Source organism: Mustela nivalis (assembly GCF_964662115.1).
Source record: "Mustela nivalis genome assembly, chromosome: 11".
In the NCBI taxonomy this organism is placed as follows: Eukaryota; Metazoa; Chordata; class Mammalia; order Carnivora; family Mustelidae; genus Mustela; species Mustela nivalis.
In genome coordinates, this window is record NC_139030.1 from 110,284,445 (window position 1) to 110,304,782 (window position 20,338).

The window sequence follows — 20,338 nt, forward strand, 5'->3', positions numbered from 1 at the left end:
CACTTACCTGTGAGTCTGCTGGAAATTCTCTCTCTCCCTCTTCCCCTGCCCTTCCCCTATCTTATACTCTCTCTCTCTCTCTCTCTCTAAAATAAATAAATAAATAAAATCTTCAAATTCAATAAACACAGTATTAGTGCATCTTACATAGTTTCATGCAAAATAAACCTTTTTATGTATTTAAAGAGTAGTTTGAAAATAAATGCTTCATAATCTGCCTTCGGCTCAGTGGGGAGTCTGCTTCTCCTTCTCCCTCTGCCACCCAGCCGCTGTGCTCTTCCTCTCTGTCAAATAAATAAATAAAATCTTAAGAAAGAAAAGAAATGCTTATAAAGTATTATTTAAAATTCACATTACGTATTATAAGAGATATTTCTTTGGCATTTTCAACCTCCAGGACAATAAGCACTGCTCTTACTCCAAGTATTGAAGAAGCTATAGACAGAAAGTGGCTAGGAGAGGGTCACCTGCATGGCTCATTCAGTTAAGTGTCTACCTTCGGCTCTGGTCATAATCCCATGGTCCTTGGATCGAGCATCAGGCTCTCTGCCCCGTGGGGAGCCTGCTTCTCCCTCTCCATCTGCCTGCTGCTCCCCCTGCTTATGCACTCTCTCTCTGTCAAATAAATAAATAAATAAATAAATAAATAAACAAAATCTTAGGAAAAAAGAAGAAGAAGAAAGAAAGTGGCTAGGAGAGTGGATCTTGAAAATTCTCATCAGAAGAAAAAAATAAGATGATTTGTAACTACATATGATGATAGATATTAACTGAACTATCAACTGATGATCACTTTGCAATATATACAAGATATCAAACCATTACAGTGTCCACCTAAAAGTAACATAATGTTAATTACACTTCATTAAAAAATAAAATTAATTCAAAAAAATTAAAAATGGTACATAAATGTCAACAAGAATCTTAGGGGATAAAATGGATGATAGAATTTCTCCCAGGCAGGAAAATTCACCAAAGCTTTCTGAAGATAAGAAAAAGAAGAATTGGGCGCCTGGGTGGCTCAGTGGGTTAAGCCGCTGCCTTCGGCTCAGGTCATGATCTCGGGGTCCTGGGATGGAGTCCCACATCAGGCTCTCTGCTCAGTGGGGAGCCTGCTTCCTCCTCTCTCTCTTCCTGCCTCTCTGCCTACTTGTGCTCTCTCTGTCAAATAAATAAATAAAATATTTAAAAAAAAAAAAGAAGAAGAATTCAAAGACCTCACAGATAGGGTTCCTCATAGGTACTGGCCTATGGGAAGATCAAAAGCAACCGTTCTTTATAAAAAATAAATAACAATGTAATTGAGCGCTAAAATCAGGCAGGGAAACTCCAAGTGCAATTTTTTCCTCCACAAAATGCATATGTCTACAGCTCAGAATACTCTGCTTTTTCAAATATATGATAGACTCATTTCCAGGAAATTTAAATTGCCTGCATTTCCCCCACCCCCAACATTTTATAATTTTGCATTCTTTCATTTTAACTAGTAAAATAATTGTCTTTTTTATTTTGTCTCAAGCTATAGCATGTTAGTACCATTATGGCAAAACCTCACTGTGAAAAATAGCTAGACTTTTTTTCCAATCTTTTTTAAAAAGCATTTTCATTTTTCTAATGATAACCTGGGAGCTTGTCAGCTTGTTGCTGAGGAGACTTGGGGAGGACTGTAAGAAAAAGCAAATATTATGGCAAAGGAGAAAAAAATACATTGGCTGTCTATCCCAAATGAAGAGCCATTTCGCAAACAGACAAAATAAGACTCAGTTTCTGCTGCCATCCCTAAAACTAGATGTCCATTTATTTGAGTCTAGAATATACATTCATCACAAGTGTTAGTATAGGAAAATGCTGATAGAGAAAGATAATTGCTTAACAAAAAAAATTTAATTCATTAACAACCAAGATGACATATAATCCAGACTGAGGTGCTATTGACTAAATCAATCAAAATTTAACCTAGAAATATGAGCCAAGGCTTGGTAGTAGGTTTGCTCTTTGTTTCAGCAGTGTTCTCCATCTTAACATCTTCTGTACAAGATGAGAAACTCCATGAGGGCAGAATTTTTGTCTCTTTGGTTCACAGTTGTATCCCCAGAGCCTAGGAACATACAAGATATTCAATAAACTGTTGAACTGGTGAACAAATTTCAATATTATTACTTTAAATAAATTCAACTGGCCTATCATCTCAGTTATTATTTCCAGATGGATCTTAGAACAGTTTTAAAGACTTTCTCAGCAAGGTAGAACAAAACAGGTCCTATGATGACTTCATAGTGGTGATCTACTTCAATTCCAAATAAGGCCGGAAAAACTTCAAAGAGAGTAGCATCTAGGTAGAATCAACCTTATACAGAGGAAGCAGTGGACCACATGAGCCAGGGCATTGAAAAGTTACCCAACTTCCAAAGCAAGCATAATTTCTGCTGAAGACATACATAACCTCCCTTCCCATCAGACACACAAAAATGTGGGTGTTTCTCCCCAAATCCATACATGTCAGTATGACTGAGAAGGGAGCAGACGTTTATGTCTTTGACCCCCTGGGGCCCTTTTGCCAACCCTGCCTTCACTTGCCCCAACCCCTGTCTTAGCAAGCGGGTGCTTGGCAAGCTCTCCCCAAATCTTAGATGACCCCAGCAGAGCTCAGGGTCAAATGCCTTCCTCGAATGCCTTCCCCTGGGGCCTTGGGTTTTTAAATTTCTTCAAAATTTCCTACTCTCCTAAAGTCTTCTTAAAACTCATCTAAAAACTAACATCTACTCTGGGAGGGGTCCTGCAGGGTGTAGCATGCTATACAGGTCCACAGTTCCATTAAATTGGAAAGCATTTTAAAACCTATTTTTATTTTCTTTGTGAATCTTTATCAGCCTAAGGCAGTTATCACTACCCAGATTAAGCTTGGGCATGGAAAAGAGAATTGATTTCTTGGCACATGGGCTCTTCCATGCCTAAATGTTTTGGTCGCAGTGAGTGATTTTGATAGGCATATAATTACTCTAGTTTATCGGCCATAGAAGAGTTTCAACCTTGGGGACTCCCATTCCTACCTGCGGCCAGGCATCATTACCCCAAGGCCAAAGAGTGAAGTAGGTGACACTTGACCTACGTGAAGAAGTATTTGAGTGCCTACTCAGTCCTATGCTGGCTCTATCACTAGGATGGGATGGTGAACATGATGGTCAAGTTCTGGAACCTTCCAGGAAGGTAGTCTAGCTTCAGGTCTTTGGCACCTTCATCTCATGGATATAACTCCCCTTTTCTTTGTAATGTCCTCCAAGTCCTACAGACAATGAGATCACTCATGCTGCCCCTAGACACCCTTAGGCCTCAACATTAGTTTATCAGCCTCTTTCACTACCCTGAGACAATCTTGAGGACAAAAATCACATCTTATTATTTCCTTATTCCTATGTTTAACATAGTAGGTATGTTAACCAGAATATAGTAGGCATTCAACAAATAACCAGAATATAGTAGGTATTCAACAAATTCTTGCTGCGTGAATGAATGAATACAGATTTTTTCCAGTACTTTCTTTCATGGGTCCTGCATAGTTCTTATTGATCAATTTGAAAGATTACCTCTTTCTTCTTATAGCAACCTCCCAAAATTTAGTCTATTATTCTCTTCCAATAAGCTCAAAAACAACAAATAGCTATAAATGGTTTTTTAAATGCCATTTTAAATCCATCTTGGAACTGACACCTCCTATACTTCTGGTATACATTTTCATACTTTAATGCTAAAGGATTCTCATTTCTGTAGAAACAGAAACCCCAGGCTGATCTCATTCAACTTACCACGAATGTGCCCCACTGCCTTCCATCTCTACTGCAGAACCAATGTATGATTTCCCCAGCCTTCCTGCCCAAGTCAATTCATAAATATTTTTAATCTATGAACTTTTAAACTCAAAAAGATTTATTGGGCCACTTTAAATACTTATTTCTTGCTCACATGGGACTGAAAGATCACAATGGCTCAGGATCAATTGCTTTTTATCTTTTCAGTACTTATTTCACAGCTGAGCACTTCTCAGAGTTATGAACATGAGTCCAATCCCTGACAAGCCACAGCAAAGGCCAAAAGAATGAGCAAAATTATCCATCCTGGAACCCACATGGGATAGCGGGGACCGAATAGGCAGCGTCTGCCGTGACTTATTACAGCCTACATGTTACACGAGGCCCCAGATCAATCCCAAAACAGAAGTCTTATGTTATGGGTCTTTCACCACAGGAAAGTAACATAAACATACATTCAGCAATAACACTCCATAAATCTCTACCCCAATTATAGAACTTTATATCTTCTGGTGCCAATAAGAAAGACAGATATCTCAAAACAGCAGGAAGAAGTTACTGTTTCATGTGCAGAAGCATTAATATCACTGTGGAGAAATCTTTAAACATAAGTCAGACGTGGAACTATCTATCCGCCTCAGGATAAATCCAAAATAAGGAAGACTCTCTCCAAATAGAGTCTAATAAATTTTTGTCTTTTTAAAAAACAGATGATTGGGAAGAAAAGAAATGATATCTAAAACCACAGCCACACCAAGGGTTCTTGATTATGGATAAAAGAGTAATATGGGACCAATAGGTGCAGGGGGGGAGAATGAGAGAGGCTTAATCCAGCATAAATAATCCTCCTGGGATTCATGTCAAAGTGTGTGTGTGTGTTTGTGTGTGTGTGTGTTTTGCATGTGAACTTGTATGTAATGGTTGCTTACAATTGTCGCACGTATGCATATCTCTCTGGGTGGAGGAGTCTACCAGTATTAAGATTCTCCCAAAAGCTTTTGACTTCACCAAGAGCTACCAGCCATATTCTATAGCAAATATTTCCCAGATTCATAAACAAAGATATGTTACTATCAGGTGAGGTTCAAGAAGACTGCGCACAGCAGTGAACGAAACCCCATCACTGGGGTCTGAGGCCGTGGTGCCCAGCAGCCCGGAAGTGCCCACTCAGGTGGAAATGAGAATCCTACTATCACATTAGTCTAAACATGTTCACCCGGCTGATTGAGTTATACACAAGGAAGATTCCATTACCGCCGTAAATTTGATAACCTCATCAGTCCAAAAATCAATTAAAATTTGCATATGTATTATAGGATTATTATTTATGTAAGTTTCACTTTCAAGATTTAAGCTGTTGCTTAAGTATTATCTCTTTTCCAAGGACCCCTCACATTCCCCTCTGTAGAGTTACATTAGCAATCGTACATAACAAATGGCCAACCGTATATACAGTGGCGCAAAGGTAGTGATTGTTTCTTTCCTGTGCATGCGCCCGTCTGAGGTTCCTGTTCAGTGGGCTGCCCTCTGCCGTGTGTTCATTTAGGGTTCACTCCATCTTAAGGCTCTGCCCCTCTCTGACATCTTGTCATCCGCATTCAGCTTATGAGGACTTTGTAAGACTTGAGATCCAAGAGATTTAGAGAAGGTTATAATCTTCTTAAGCTGATTTTAGATTACTGGTTTATTGTAAAAAGATATAACTCGGGAACAGCCAGATGGAATAGACACGTGAAATCAAATATGTGGAAAGGGGCACAAAACTTCCATGCTCCCTCCAAGCATGCCTCTCTCCCAGCACCTCCACGTGGGTTCCATGCAGGAAGCTCCTGCTGTTTATTGTTTTTAGAATCTGGAGCCCCCTGTTCAGAAAGGACCCAGATGAGAAAACGGAAACCTCTAGAGGTGTTTCAAATAAAGGGATTTTAATACAGGCACTTGATATACATGTGATGGAAGAACCAGACCCGAAGAGTTAAGTAGAGATGATGAGGATAACCCAAAGATGAACAAAACTCAGAACCCATCGACCCCCTAAGGCTGGAGGAACCCAGGGAGAGAGTGGTGTTATCAGAGCCTGGAAGATGGAACCATCACAGAGAAGTCAGAAGCGCAGAGAGGATATTCCTGGCAGATGATGAGACCATGAAGGGAGGGGCTATCTGACAGCAGGAATCATGAAGAAGCAACCACCCCAGGAGAAACCACTCAGAACATAAGGAGAGGAGGAGGAACTCCCAGCTCTCCCTTCCTTGCACCCCTCAACCTTCTACCCATTCCTCCCATTGGCTCAGAAAGCAAGCAATCTGGAAAAGGTAGTCCCCTATGCTAGAAGACAGAACAAAGGAAATGCCAGAGAACCAGGCAAATGACCAGCACATTCTTTTCTTATGAAGATGGTGCTGAGTCTGAAGAGAAAAGCCATGTGCCTATGGAGTTCTTTGTTGATGGACAGAAAGGAAGCAAGAAAGGCAGGAAAGGAAGAGGAGGTAGCAAAGATTGCAAGTCAAGAAGAGACAGAAGGAAGAAGAGCATCTCTCTCCAAGTCTGCTAGAGCAACAGCCCAGATGAGAGTCTCGATTTGTAACCTCTCTACAGTGGTATCCAGAACCGGCCAACCAGAGAATTACAGAGCCCTAAAAACCAGTAAAGGACTAAAATCCATACTTTGATGTCACTGAAGTTTGTTTGGACTTAATACATGGCGGATTGAAATTAATGTGAATTTAATTCTTTCCTGTCAACATGGAATTTAAATATCTTTCGAGAGACTTACAAAGAGATTTCAGAAAGTCAAACTGCTTCAGGTCCTTGTGTTGAGCACAAAGGCAAAAAGAACTGAGAACAAACAAAGCAGCAGAAAAAAATGTGTGTGGGGGAAAAGGGTGTGGGAGAAAGGAGCCCAAGGGATTTCTTTAGTAATGTTTGTTTATTGCTGTTTCAAATTAGGGAGCTAATTTTGGACTGGAGAATAAATAAAGAAGTTCCTTGAGAAATAGAAGACTCAGGCTAAGAACACAGCACTGCCTGTAGTGAAGTGGGGGAAGAAGTGTGTTCACACTCGCACCTGGCTTGTTTATTTTGTGATGTTAATGCGCCTGTGAAAAGAATCCAACTCACATTATTTCTCTTCTAAAGATTTTCGTAATTTGAGAGAGACGGTGAGAGAGGGAGAGCGAGTGCGGGTGCAAGTGTGGGGAAGGGCAGAGAGAAAGAATCTCAAGCAGAATCCCCGCTGAGCACAGAGCCGGACCGGACCTGAGGCTCCATCTTACCATTGGTGAAACCAGCAGTCCAACGCTCAACCCACTGAGCTACCCAGGCACCCCTCACATTATTTTGCTTAATGTTTCCTGTTTATTTCCTCATGCAGATAAATAACTGGTACCTCTGTCTTTCCTTACTCAGGTCCTTGTTGAAACCATCTTTGAAGAAGCAAGAGAGGTACCTCTGGAACATGTATCAGTTTGGGGGGACTCCATTCAGGAGCACTGCTCAGCCTGGTACTGGATTCCTGGTCCTGTAGCCTCTACCTCATGGGCTGATGTATGTGACTTTTGCCAGATGAGCAAAGACATCTGAGCACAACAGTATCCTGTGGTTAAGGGCCTCGTAGAAGGCCCATGTGACAGGGTTTTGAAGAAGGCCATGTGTCTGGTGTGACATAGCACCTCAAAAATTGGGAAGCCAGAGCACTGGGCAGGGCACACCTCGGCTATAGCCTTGCAGTTTGTACAAATTTCACCCCACTTCTCTTCCCTGGGCCATCCTCATCTGCGTAAGAAAGGAAGCAAAGAGGGGTGCCTGGGTGGCTCCGTGGGTTAAAGCCTCTGCCTTAGGCTCGGGTCATGATCCCAGGGTCCTGGGATCGAGCCCCACATCGGGCTCTCTGCTCAGCGGGGAGCTGCTATCCCCTCTCTCTGCCTGCCTCTCTGCCTACTTGTGATCTCTGTCAAATGAATAAATAAAATCTTTAAAAAAAAAAAAAAGAAAGAAAGAAAGAAAGAAAAAGAAAGGAAGCAGAGCCTGCCAAAGCTCTAACGTGACTTATAAACGAATTTTGCCAGGATGAAGACGTCAACCAGAAATAGTTTTCGTTTTGGGTGTTTGGTTTTTGAGCCACTCAAGAGACTATTGCTATGGGAAGTTCCAAGTTAATATTCAGCCTCATCAAGTGAGTTTATTAATAGAAAGTAGTTCATGGCAACCATTTCTAAGGTACTGATAAATCCCTTGAGTTAAAACAGCCAGTGAGAAATGCTGATCTTCTTATACGGTTTTTCTTAAAATAGCAGCTCTGGTTCTACCTTCAACAATGTTGAAACCATGCCATTTCTGAAACATGTCGCCTTGGCCATTCTTGTTGTGGTTTACAAGACACATTTTTAGAACTCATGAACTTATGGGTTCACGCTAGGGAAAAGAGCTGTTGGTAGCACAGAGAGCATGAGAGGCTATTCCTATCATAAGCAGTTTCGGACAATCAGCTAAGTCACCAACCTGAGTTAGGGACTCAGTGGTTCTTTTCTCTTCTCCACCCCTAAAGTTCCTTGAAAATGTTGTCATGACATCTACAAGTTCCCAAGTGCCTCCTATAAGTCTAAAGTATTTACCTCATTTTGTCCTCACTGAAACCCTAAGTCGAAGGTAAATTAATCATGCCTATTTTAGAAAAATGGACATTCAGATTCACAGGTCTTAAGTCATTTCCCCAAGAGTAACACAATTCTGAAGTGGTGGGGCTGGGCTTCAATCCTTGATTTCAAAGCTCGTGCTCTTCACCACTAAAGACGACCTCTGCTTGTGCACAGGGACTGACACCTAGAAGGGAACTACGCTTGCTTTAATGCTCTGCTGTCACTGGCTGGAAATTCCTAATCATTCTTAAGTGGTTCTGCATGTTTATTTTGCTCTGGGTCCCCCAAATCCTGCAACTGGTCCTGAGTATACTACATTTTCTGACATACTAGATGAATACTGTATGTAAGCTTAAAATTCTTCAGCAGTTCCCTCTCTAAAAGGTAAAACCAAATTCCCACTCCCTGCTTGACTGTGGACGGGTATTAATCACTCACTTCTAATGAAGAGAAGATAGCAGAAGTAATGATATGTGTCTTCCTGATCAATAATAAAAGGCACTGTGGCTCCTGACTTATTCTTCGTCACTCGCTTTGGGAAAAGACAGCTGCCATGTAAGGGGACATTGGAGCAGTCCTTGGAGAGGCCCGTGTAGTGAGGACTGAGGCTTCCCGCCAGCATCCATGTGAAGGAGCCATCTTGGAAGCATCTGAACAAGCATTCAGATGCCTACAGCCCCGGCCCAGAGCTGCTCGGCAGCCCCGTGAGAGAGACCTTGAGGTAGCGTCAACCAGATAAGCCACTCCTTGATTCCTGACCCTCAGCAACTGTGTGAGACACTTCTGAGGTTCTAAGCTAGGAGAACTTTTCATGCCACGATAGATAACAAATATGCCACATAATCTTAGAATCCAAGAGATGAGAGGAAACCTTGATTAAGAGGTGAATGCAAGCATCCAAATTTGGTACAACATTCAAATGGCTCTTGTCTCTTCTTGTTTTATCCTAGGGGACATAACAATGATGCTCTCCAGTGAGTATTAGAGGGTTTCTTTCCACATGATCATTGTGGAAAAGCCTTCCTTTAATTTGGGGGCACAGCTTTTTTTTTTTTTTTTTTTTAAGCTGAAGGATTTTTTTTTTAATATTTTATTTATTTATTTGACAGAGAGAGATCACAAGCAGGCAGAGAGGCAGGCAGAGAGAGAGGAGGAAGCAGGCTCCCTGCTGAGCAGAGAGCCCAATGTGGGGCTCGATCCCAGGACCCTGAGATCATGACCTGAGCCGAAGGCAGCAGCTTAACCCACTGAGCCACCCAGGCGCCCGCAGCTTTTGATCATAACTCTGGATCTTCTGTCCTCATTTTTAACCTGCAGACTACCACACATCTTTCTTCCACAAAGGCCCTGCCCTCCTGATGAAGATCTCTCCTGCTCTTGGTGCTCCTAGTCCTGCCACAATTATGCCATATGCCCCGGAGTTGTCAGGGTGTCTGATGGCATTTCTTCCACCTGCCTGGCAAGGAATCAGGTGCCCTGGGCTTGTCCCCCTACAGCTCCCTGGTTTTCCTGCTGTCCCCGGACTCTGCACGGTCCTGCCGAGGGCAGTAATCAGGGTGTAAGCTGTCCCTATGTGCTGCTGGACTGGTTCCATTCCACACCCTCATACTTCAGGATCCAGTCCCGCAGGTTCATGGGAAAGGTAACAATGGCTGGCACATGACCACAGTGGACCCACTTGGAAAATAAACGCAACACCATCAGTGCAATAACATCCAAACATAGAGTCATACATGTGAGCTCTGATTCAACAGCCCGGACTTTTCTAGTCTGAGGCTAGCAGTCAAGCAATCCGGTTAGGGACTTCCTACGTGGCCATCCTTGAGGGGCTTGCCTGTACTAGAGCCACTGGCAACAAATGAAACCAGACTTTGGTTCCCTCCTTCTGCATGGTAGGAAACTTTCATACATAAAAGGCAAATTATGACATTTTCCTATGGGAAATTAGAGGAGTACCTTTTTTTACAGAGCCATAAATGACGTGAAGATTGTCAGGCATCAGAGGATGATGTGGGCTAGCCTTGTTGAAAATGTAGACTCCAGACCCTGCTTTTTACTCGGTTATGAGGGAGGATGGTGGGGATAAAGGTGGAGAGGAGTGGCGGTGAGGAAAGACAGGAGAATGGTATCATAATCCCTGTTCTGTAGAACCAATCATATATCCATTGTCTTCAGGGACATCTATTTGCTTTAAAATGACTGCTTTTTCAGGCCAGGGTGGCTCTGTTGGTTGGGCATCTGCCTTCAGCTCAGGTCATGGTCCTAGGATTGAGTCCCACATTGTGCTCCTTGCCCAGCGGGAAGCCTGCTTCTCCCTCTGTCTGCTGCTCCCTTGCTTGTGCTGTCAAATAAAGAAATAAAATCTTTTTTAAAAAAATGACTGCCTTTTCTGATGGAAGATGCAGCCATGTAAACTGAACCCTAACACGCCTAAATGAGCGTTTTTTAAAAAGATTTTACTTACTTATTTGTGAGAGAGAGACAGATCGTGACAGAGCACAAGCAGGGAGGAGAGGGAGAACCTGGCTTCGGCTGAGCAGGGAGCCCAGTACAGAGCTCAACCCCAGGACCCTGAGACCATGACCTGAGCTGAAGGCAGATGCTTCACTGACTGAACCACCCAGGCGCCCCTAAATGAGCATTTCTTAAGAAGGCAAATGAGATTCATTTATAATCCTGACAATTTTTTTTCCCCAGTGCAGTACTCTCTTCTGATTTCAGTCTTTTAATTGAGAGCTTCAGATGATGAACGTTGAGCCACTCAACTCCCTAGGAAAGGTCCAGAGCCTGGAGCTCCCAAGAGAGGCCGTCTTCGCTGCTCCTCATTTCAGACATGTCCTAACTTCTGCACAGACAGCATCAGAGCCCCCAACACTTGTACGGTCTTCTGAGGTTACTGAGTAAGGTTTTCTTTCTTTCTTTACTTTGCTGTCTCTTAGGATCTCAGCTCTCTAAGAGCAATATCTATGATGTTCATGGCTGTATCTTCAGTTCCCAGGACAGATCCTGGCGCAGGGCAGGCATCAACAGATGAATGAAGGAAAAATGGAAGAACAAACCCATACCTAATGAGAGTAAATTAAACACATGGCTTCTGGATGTCCCAATGGCAACTCTAATACCCCAAATAGCCAGTAGCATTCTCCATCACTTATTCATCAGACATTTAATGAGTACCTTGACGGAAGGCATTATCTGCCACCTTTAGTATACTATTACACTATGCTTATTTCATCCATTCCAATTATTATCTCCCTCCAAGAGCTGAAGCCAGAAGCAATCCCCGTCTCAATTCCAGGACGGAATCATAATATTTTTCAAACTATTTTCCAGGGAGGGGCTACCTATTTCACCACAGAAAATGCTGCTGAGCAGACACCTTTATGACTGAATTGATTTCAAAATTCAGTATCTATTTCTGATGTGAATTCTTAGTAGTACATCAGAAGATAGTTTCAGTCGATGGAATTCCTTCTCCTCCTTCATATGTTCAAGCTTACTAGTAGTAGTAGTATGAGAATGTTAGCAAAATTCCTATTTCAGGGAACTGGCTGATTTTTTCCCCCGTTCCTTTTAATTTATTTATTTCCTAAGCAAAGAATAACAATTGATCTCTATCTAATGTTGTGGCCTCTGCTATTTCTCTAATTCTGGAAGCAAACTAAGGCCAACTTTTGAAAGAATAAATATGCCAGGCACCACGCAGTTGTTCTCTTAAAAGTGACCTCTTTTTTTGTTTTGCTTTTGCATCCCTTACTATGTATGTGAAAGGAAAATCATGTAATGCTCTCCAGAACCACATTTTATCTCTCATATAGCAGATGTTAGTATGAATGAAGAAAGTATGCGTAGAATGTTTGAAAAGTTTATCCTGAGGCATCTTCCTCCTCTTCCTGAGGGGCCCCTCTCGGCACGCAGCTCCGCCATATCTTTCAGGCAAAGGGAGGACTCCTTTGGGACTCCAAAAATGTTTCCCATCCTAACGCAGGTCTTTGTAGGACATTGAGGAAAGGCGGAGAGAATTAAAAATATTTTCCCAAGTCAGAAGACTTCTGGTCAATAGAAACAAATGTGGAATCTGGACAGATTCCAACCAGCTTCCTTGAGGTAAAGTAATTTCAAGGTTTTCCTTATTTTTGAAACATTGTTCACTCCTGTAGGCAACATGAACAAATAATTGATAGATTTCCTTAACATGACAGCACAATCACACGGGATAAAATATTCTCTTTGAGAGGAAGTTGTTTTTTGAAAAATTCTTAATACCCTCCAATCTCAGTTTTATTTAGCTTATTGATAGTTTTACGATCACACGGGAGATGTGGTTGTTTTTATACACATAGATGGGATATGAATTATTGTTATTATTCCTATTTTAATGTATTGGAAGCCTATTTCAAACCTGTATTAAAAAATTAATCACCATTTGGGGTACTCAGTGGAGCTCTGTAACCTTTATCAGTGTCCCTACAGGCTCTGCAGGGAGGAAATCCTGCCCAGGCCTCCACAGGAGTCAAATCATGAATGAAGCAAGAATTTCTTTTGTTTGTTTTTTCAGAAGAGACAAGGGACTTCAAAATAAATAAAATGTTTTACTAAAAAGAAAGAAAAACATATGGCTGCTTCTTTTCCTCACTGCTTTCCTAGGTATTCAATTGAAAAGAGAGCCAGGACCTTCCTGAGGACCTAACAAAATCTCAGAAATCACAGAGTTCCTGGCACCCATTCCAGGCCTAATGGTTCCTCATCTGTTAAAGAAGAACTAACACCTACCTCACGGAGTAGCTTAAATACAGGGTGAACAACCAAGACAAAACTTACTGAACACAGTAAGTGTTCATTAAATGTTAACTCCTGTTAAACACCGACACAACCCAGTATAAGAGTAATTATAAGAGTCAAAGGTTTAGGGGCACCTGCGTAGTTCAGTTGGTTAAGCATCTGCCTTCACCTCAGATCATGATCCCAGGGTTCTAGAATCTAGCCCCACATTGGGCTCTCTGCTCAGCAGGGAGTCTGCTTCTCCCTCTACCTGCTGCTCCCTCTGCTTGTGCTCTCTCTTTCTCTCTCTCTCTCTCACTGTCAAATAAATAAATAAATAAATAAAATCTTAAAAAAAAAAAGAGGCAAAGGTTTGTAGTTGGAATTGCTTCTAAAAATCTCAGTAAGTGTACAGAACTTATGAGGATAAAACATTTGGTCAGGCACTTTCCATGGCTGTCTTATCTTCCAGCAAACACATATGGATTGCTTATGAATATGAGCTACACTGTTGGGAGTGAGAAAGGTCAGGCCCAAGGACCTGCTGCCTAATGTTCACATCAAGGGACAAAAGCAGTCCTAAACCAGTTATTGCAATGCAATAAGGCAAGTTCTGTAATAAAAATAATTATCCTATTATTTATTGACTAGGGTGGGTCAGCATGTTGCAAATACTGTCCTATGTGTTCTCACAACAATTCTATGAAGTAAGTGCTATTATTCCCATTTTGCAGATGGGACACAGGTTTAGGGAGGCTAAGTAGTTTGTCTAAGCTCACATAGCTAGCAAATAATTAAGGCTAGACTTTTAACTTGGTCTGTTTAAATCCAAAACCTATGTTCTTAATCACATATACTTAATCACTATACTTCTCTCCTAAAATGTAGTATAGAAAAAGCAGTACTTATTATTTGTATGAAAATAATGAATATATTGTTAAATATAGATAGTAATATTTGGGAGCACAGAGGGACTAGTTGGCTAACTCTGCTAGAGGGAAGATGGGAGAGCCTCAGGGAGGAGGTGATATTTAAGTGAGCCATCAGAGCCTTTTTCCTGGATCTATCACAGATTAGATTCAATTATATGTTTTACTTGACTTCCTTCCATGCATCTACCAGAAATCTAATTTTTAACTTTTTCTCATCAGCAATACATTTTTTTAAATTTCTTTCATCAATACACTGTGTCTAGTCACTAAATACATTTAGTCACTGAAACTCTCCAGTACCATCATCCCCTTTTTAGGAGAAAGCATAAATCTCACTCACACACACAACCTAATGGATCAGGGATTTCTTGAACACCCTCCAATAGATACTGAAACATTTTAACAATGCATACATAGTGATATACATCAAAATGTTAACTTTGACTACTACTTATTTCTCTCTCTTTTTTTTGGACTACTTTTAATTTTACAAGTTCTGAGTTATTGGGCACAATTTTTTTACTTCTAAAATTTTACAAATTTTCTCAGATAAACATTTGTCAGTTTTGCTATCAGATTATACATGTATTTTAAATAGCAGGCAACTCAACCTCCCAGGTGTTGTCCTAAAGTCAATTCTTGTTCAATCCACTCAACTACATCATGTCTGCATCCCGAATAACGAGCTACTTAATAACCAGGACTGCACCCCATGAAGGGGTATGTTTGTATGTGTGCAGTAGGGGCTTGACAAGTATTTGTTATCTCTTTTATTTTCTTCTAAGATTTTATTTAAATTCAAGTTAGTGAACATATAATGTAGTAATAGTTTCAGGAATAGATTTTAGTGACTCATCACTTACACATAACACCCAGGGCTCATTATAACAAATGCCTCCTCAATTCCCATCATCCCTTAAATCCATCCCCACCCACCTCAGTTTGTTCTCTGTAGTCAAGAGTCTCTTATGGTTTTTATCTTATTTATTTTATCTTATTTTTCTTTCCCATCCCCCATGTTCTTAAATTCCATATATGAGTGAAATCATATGGTACTTGTCTTTCTCTGATTGACTTATTTCACTCAGGATAAGATACACTAGTTCCATCCATGTCGTTGCAAATGAAAAGATTTCTTTATTTTTGATGGCCAAGTAATATTCCACTGTGTATATACCACATCTTCTTTATCCATTCATCAGGTAATGGGCATTTGGGCTCTTTCTATAATTTGGCTAGTATGGGTAGTGCTGCTGCTATAAACATTGGGATGCATGTGCCCCTTTGAATAAGCATTTCTTAATGTGACAAATGAATACTTGGGAGAACTTACAAATGGTCAGAACTGAGAGACTCTTGTACTGATACTCTGGCAAAGGATGTGTAGACAGAATGGCCCATCCTATCCCACAGCTGTTCTCACAAAACTGGGGCCTGCTATGCACATGGTGCTGAACAGGAAAAAAAGAAGGCCAGAAGGAACTACTTTTTAGCCTTGAGTATCTTGCAGTCCAGTACAGAGACCAGAGATGAATGCAAGAAAAGATAACAGGCAATATGCGTGCTGAAAATGCATCTCTTTTCACAAACTCAAGTGTGTAGGAAATCTAAGTTTTATTTTTCAATGATAATGAAAAGCTACCTTTCTTCAATTGATATCAGGTTCAGATTCTTCTAAAAGCAGAAATTTAAGTCCTACACAATGCAAAGACCTTCTTTACCTTTGTCTGTGGTACCAGCTCTAAGTTCGAGGGAGCCAAGATGGTGGAGGAAGAATGGGGGAATAAGCAGGTGCCCAACATGGCATCTGCTGAGGTCTGTTTTCTCATCTGGTCATTGGGAATAGGCTACTATTGGCCAGACTTTATTCCTATCCAAGGGGCCCCTCATGCTGGGTGACTGTTCTTGCTACCACAGCTCTTCCTGAGGCCCCTGCGTGTCAGGGTGTGTGGCCTGGGAGGCTGCTCAAGGTTCCTCCTAGCAGTTCTGTGCTCTTGAGGAGCAAACTGGGATCATTTCCCAAAGCCACATCAAGTTTGGACTGGGGATGCTCTCTGAGACAGCCTCAGGCCTATAAATTGAGACTAATCTCATTGGCAAACTGTATAGCCATTTCTAAACTAACATCTTGAAGCTTCTTCAAGCTCTGTGTGTAACCAGGAGAAGTTACCTATATTTACCTGGGATTTCTGTTGTTTTTCAACCAACAGTGAGGGCAGGGGAGATGTCTTTTTTTTTCTAGGAACAAACTAGCAGCTCATGTACTTTGTTTCCCCTCTGACACTCATGGAAACTTACCACTCCTGAATTATCAAGCAATCGTTGGGGCAGAAAATCCTGTTCCTACGTCACTGTGTAGTCTCTCAAATCCATTAACTTCACCTGAGAATGCCTTGTTCTCTGTGGTGTTTACACATTTGAACCCAAGTCAGGAAAATATTTATTTTTTCTCTGAGTCCATGGATGGCCTGCTCTCTAAGTGCACAATGAAAGAAGGGCTGCAGAGTTACAAGAGAATACGCGAATCAAATTCTTGGGTAACAGGTCAGAGTATCTTGCTATCAATTGCTTAAATGAATGCTCAATATAATAGGGAAAGAGATGGGCAAATCTAGACCTCAGATGGGCCTGGGGCCTACTGGGACACACTCCTGGGAACCTGACCTTCTCTTTGCTCAGTCTGGCAGCCAAGACTCACACATGCCAGTGGTTGTCTACTTGCTCCTGGTGAGTAGGCATGTAGGTAGCTAGAACTTCCACAATGGTCCTGTAGGAAGAGAGATCAGAAGAGAATAAAGATGGAAAAGGGACCATTTTGCTCTATTGCAACTGTCATTCTGCAGGAGAAACCCCAGGGAAGACTCCTGGGTATCAAACCTTCATGCTGTGTTATCTCTTGTTTTGTATCATACTCTCTAAGTTTTTGTGTTCTTTACATTTAGTTGTGCCTGTGGGTGTCATTCACCCACTGTGCCACACATGTAAATGTTGTAAGCTATAAAATTTAGTGAGCACATTTTATAAATATTAGTATTGGTACTCTTAGCAAGTCCAACCAATGGCTTTGCACAAGTCAATCTCTTTATCCAACTAAATCTTACTATGTAACAAAATTTAGTAAGTACCTATTATGCAGGAGGCAAAGGACTCATGGCTGGCATATGTGAGAAGCAAAGCATGCATAGCTGCTACTTTCATAGGGCTTATGATTTGGTGGAAGAGACAGAAAAATAATTTTTTTAAAGATCACATAAAATGTGCACCTGGTGGCTCAGCTGATTAAGTGTCTGCCTTCGGCTCAGGTCATGATTCCACCGTTCTGGGATCAAGTGCTCCATTGGGCTCTATAGTAAGCATGGAGCATGCTTCTCTCCCTCTCTTTACCCCTCCCCCATGCTTACTCTCTCTCTTTTAAATAAATAAATAAAATCTTTAAAAAAATAAAGATCACACAAATTCATGATGATGCATGATAACGCCATGAAAGAAAACCTCATAGAACTAGTCTGAAGGCAAAACGGGCTCTTTATGAAGCAAGGACATTAAGCTATACTTAAATATTAAAGGTTGAGTAGGGGGAGGGGCGCCTGGCTGGCTCAGTCCACCGATCAGGTGACTCTTGATCTCTGAGTCGTGAGTTTGAGCCCCACCTTGGGTGCTGAGTAGGGGTTAACTTGATAGACCTTTTGAGGGTTAGGCGAGAGTGGGAGGTCAGGTTAAAGAAACAGCATTTTTCTTTTTTCAAAAGATTTTATTTATTTATTTGAGTTGGAGAGAGCACGAACAGGGGGAGGGGCAGAGGGAGAAGCAGGCTCCCTGCTGAGCAAGGATCCCCGCACCGAGGTGGATCCCAGGACCTGGGGTCATGACCTGAGCCAAAGGACGACGCTTAACTGACTGAGCCTCCCGGGCGCCCCAAAACAGCATTCTTCAAAGGCCCGGAGGTTCAAGACCAAAGTGGCTGGGGGGAGGAGGTGTCTGAGGGGAAACCCGAAGGCGGAGGCAACCCCTACGGACAGGGTAAAGAACTGTGTACTTTTTTCCTAAGAACCACCCAAGTTTCACGTGTCAGGGTGACATATTCAAAGTCGTATGTGGTCACTCTGGCTGCTGCGACGTCATCTCCCTCGCCTCAGCCTCGGCGAGCCCCGTCCGCCCTTCACGTCGGTCCCTCACAGACGTGTCTCTGGCCCGGCCTCTGCGGTGCAGCGAACACCCGGGACGCACGTGCTCCGTCACCCCGGGACACCCGCGGCTCACTGGCTCTGCTGTCGCGTATTCCTCGGTCCCCTCTGTCCCCCACGCTCTTCCCTGTTCTGCATCAGAAGCCGCCCCACAGACGTGCCGCGCCGCTGCGGAGGGTTCGGAGGCGCGCCAGGAGCAGCACGTGCCGGCTCAGTGCCGGGTAGAGCGGACGTGACGGTCCCCGCGAGGCGCCGGGGGAGGGGCGCGCCGCCGCGGGACGCCGGACCCGCATGCGCAGACCGCTCCCCCCCCCCCCCGCACCGCCCGCTGCTCTCCACGCGCTCACCCGCCGCTGTCCCGCCGGCCCGGCCCGGTCCCGCCGCTCCTCTCCGGCTCCTCGCACCTCCGCGGGGCGCAGCTCCTTCCCGAAGGGCCCGCAGAGCCGCTCTCGGGACTCAGCGCCTTCGCTGTCGACATCGGGTCTACGAAGGCGCCGGCGCCGCGGGAAAACGCTCACACCAGGTGACACCGCGTGCTCTCCCGCGCCTCCGCCTCCTGTCAGGCCGGTTCCCAGGCCCAGCGCAGGGCCTGAGGCGGGAGGAGGCGTGTCCCCCACTCGCAAGGCCGCCGGGGCTCCCGACTTACCTCCGTCTCACAGACCCCCGGGTCAGCTCGCGCGCGTCTCCCCTGCGCGCGCCCCCGCTCCCCGCTCGACGCGGCCGGGCGGGCACAGCGCACATGCGCAGTCGGCGGCGGTGAGGGAACGCGTCCCGCGCTTCGCGGTCTGAGGGGACGTCTAGGCCGCAAACCGCCGCACCTTCTGTCTGCAGCGCCGTCGCGGGGCCGGCCCCGGCCGCTGCTCATCGGGCCGGGTCGCCCTGACACCAGCTCGAACCTTCCCTCCGCTCCCGCCTCACCCTCCCGGCCCCGCAGCTGGCGACGCCCCTTGCGCTTGGAGACGGTCACACGCACGGTGTGGACACGGCACCAGCCTCCGGCTGCGGGGCGGTGCTCGGGACAGTCCGGTTGTGAGGACGAGGCGCTCCTTCCTCCCGCGGCCTGATCCCGTCCGGGCTTCGTTCTCTTGCGCTGTCGTCGGCGCCTCCTCCTACCGGGTCCGCGGGATCCGCCTTGAAACGGCTCGCGTTTGTCCCGGGAAGCCCTCCCTGCGCTCCGTCTCCCGACCTGCCCCCGAGAACACGCTCAGCGCATCTCCCCGCCGCTCCTTCACCGCACACTTAGCTCCTCAGCGCACGGCCCTCGGGCTTCGGCCTCCAGCCGCCTGGAACCTGACCCAGCAGCGCCACCAGCGACCTCCTGGCGGCCAGATCCAAGGACCGCGTCCTGGTCCTCCGCGTCCCTGACCGCGCAGCAGCTGTCGGTGCCACCGACCTCCGCGCCTCTCGTCACCCTTTCTGCGGGAGGGGAGCCGGGCCTGCCGGTCCCCTCTGCCCCTCTGAGCTGTCTCTGTTTTGTGGCTGGCGATTGACTCCTAGTCGCCCACCTTGGAGAACGGCGGCCCCCTCGAGTGCTGTCCCGGGACGCCGTCCCTTGTCACCCATGACTTCCTTCCGGGGCGCCCGGGCGTCTCAGTCGGCTCCGCGTCCGACCTTGATTTGGGTTCAGGTCATGATCTCAGGGGCTCGGGATCAAACCCCACGCCAGGCCCTGCCCTCGGTGTGGAGTCTGCTTGGATTCACGCTCTCCCTCTGCCCCTTTGCTCACGCTCTCTAAACAAACAAACACAATATAAAATCTTAAAAAAAAAAAAGTCCCATTTCCCATTCGTGTCTCCATTCTATCTGCATGCTGGTCGCTCGAACCCTTTCCTCCAAGCTCCACACAAACCTGTGCTTTTGTAACAGCTCCTCCTGAGCTTGGGTAAGTACCTCAGACTCAGAATATCCTGAAACGAGCACAAGAACTTTCCTCCAAAATGACTCCCTCTCTCCCGGTGATTTCTGCCTTGCGAGACGGCAAGATCATCAAGCCTCTTGTCCGAGCCAGAAACCTTGAC

General features: G+C 44.4%; 1 protein-coding gene across 1 annotated transcript; it reads right to left on the minus strand.

Moving 5' to 3' along the window:
- Positions 1-1,778: 1,778 nt before the first annotated feature.
- Positions 1,779-20,108, minus strand: LOC309844477 (uncharacterized protein). Its single transcript, XM_082691429.1, has 3 exons — positions 18,668-20,108; positions 16,835-16,903; positions 1,779-2,098 (listed from the first exon to the last, which is right to left on the minus strand). The coding sequence occupies exons 1-3, from the start codon at positions 18,796-18,798 to the stop codon at positions 1,957-1,959; spliced, it is 342 nt and encodes a 113-aa protein (XP_082547555.1). The 5' UTR covers positions 18,799-20,108; the 3' UTR covers positions 1,779-1,956.
- Positions 20,109-20,338: the final 230 nt, after the last annotated feature.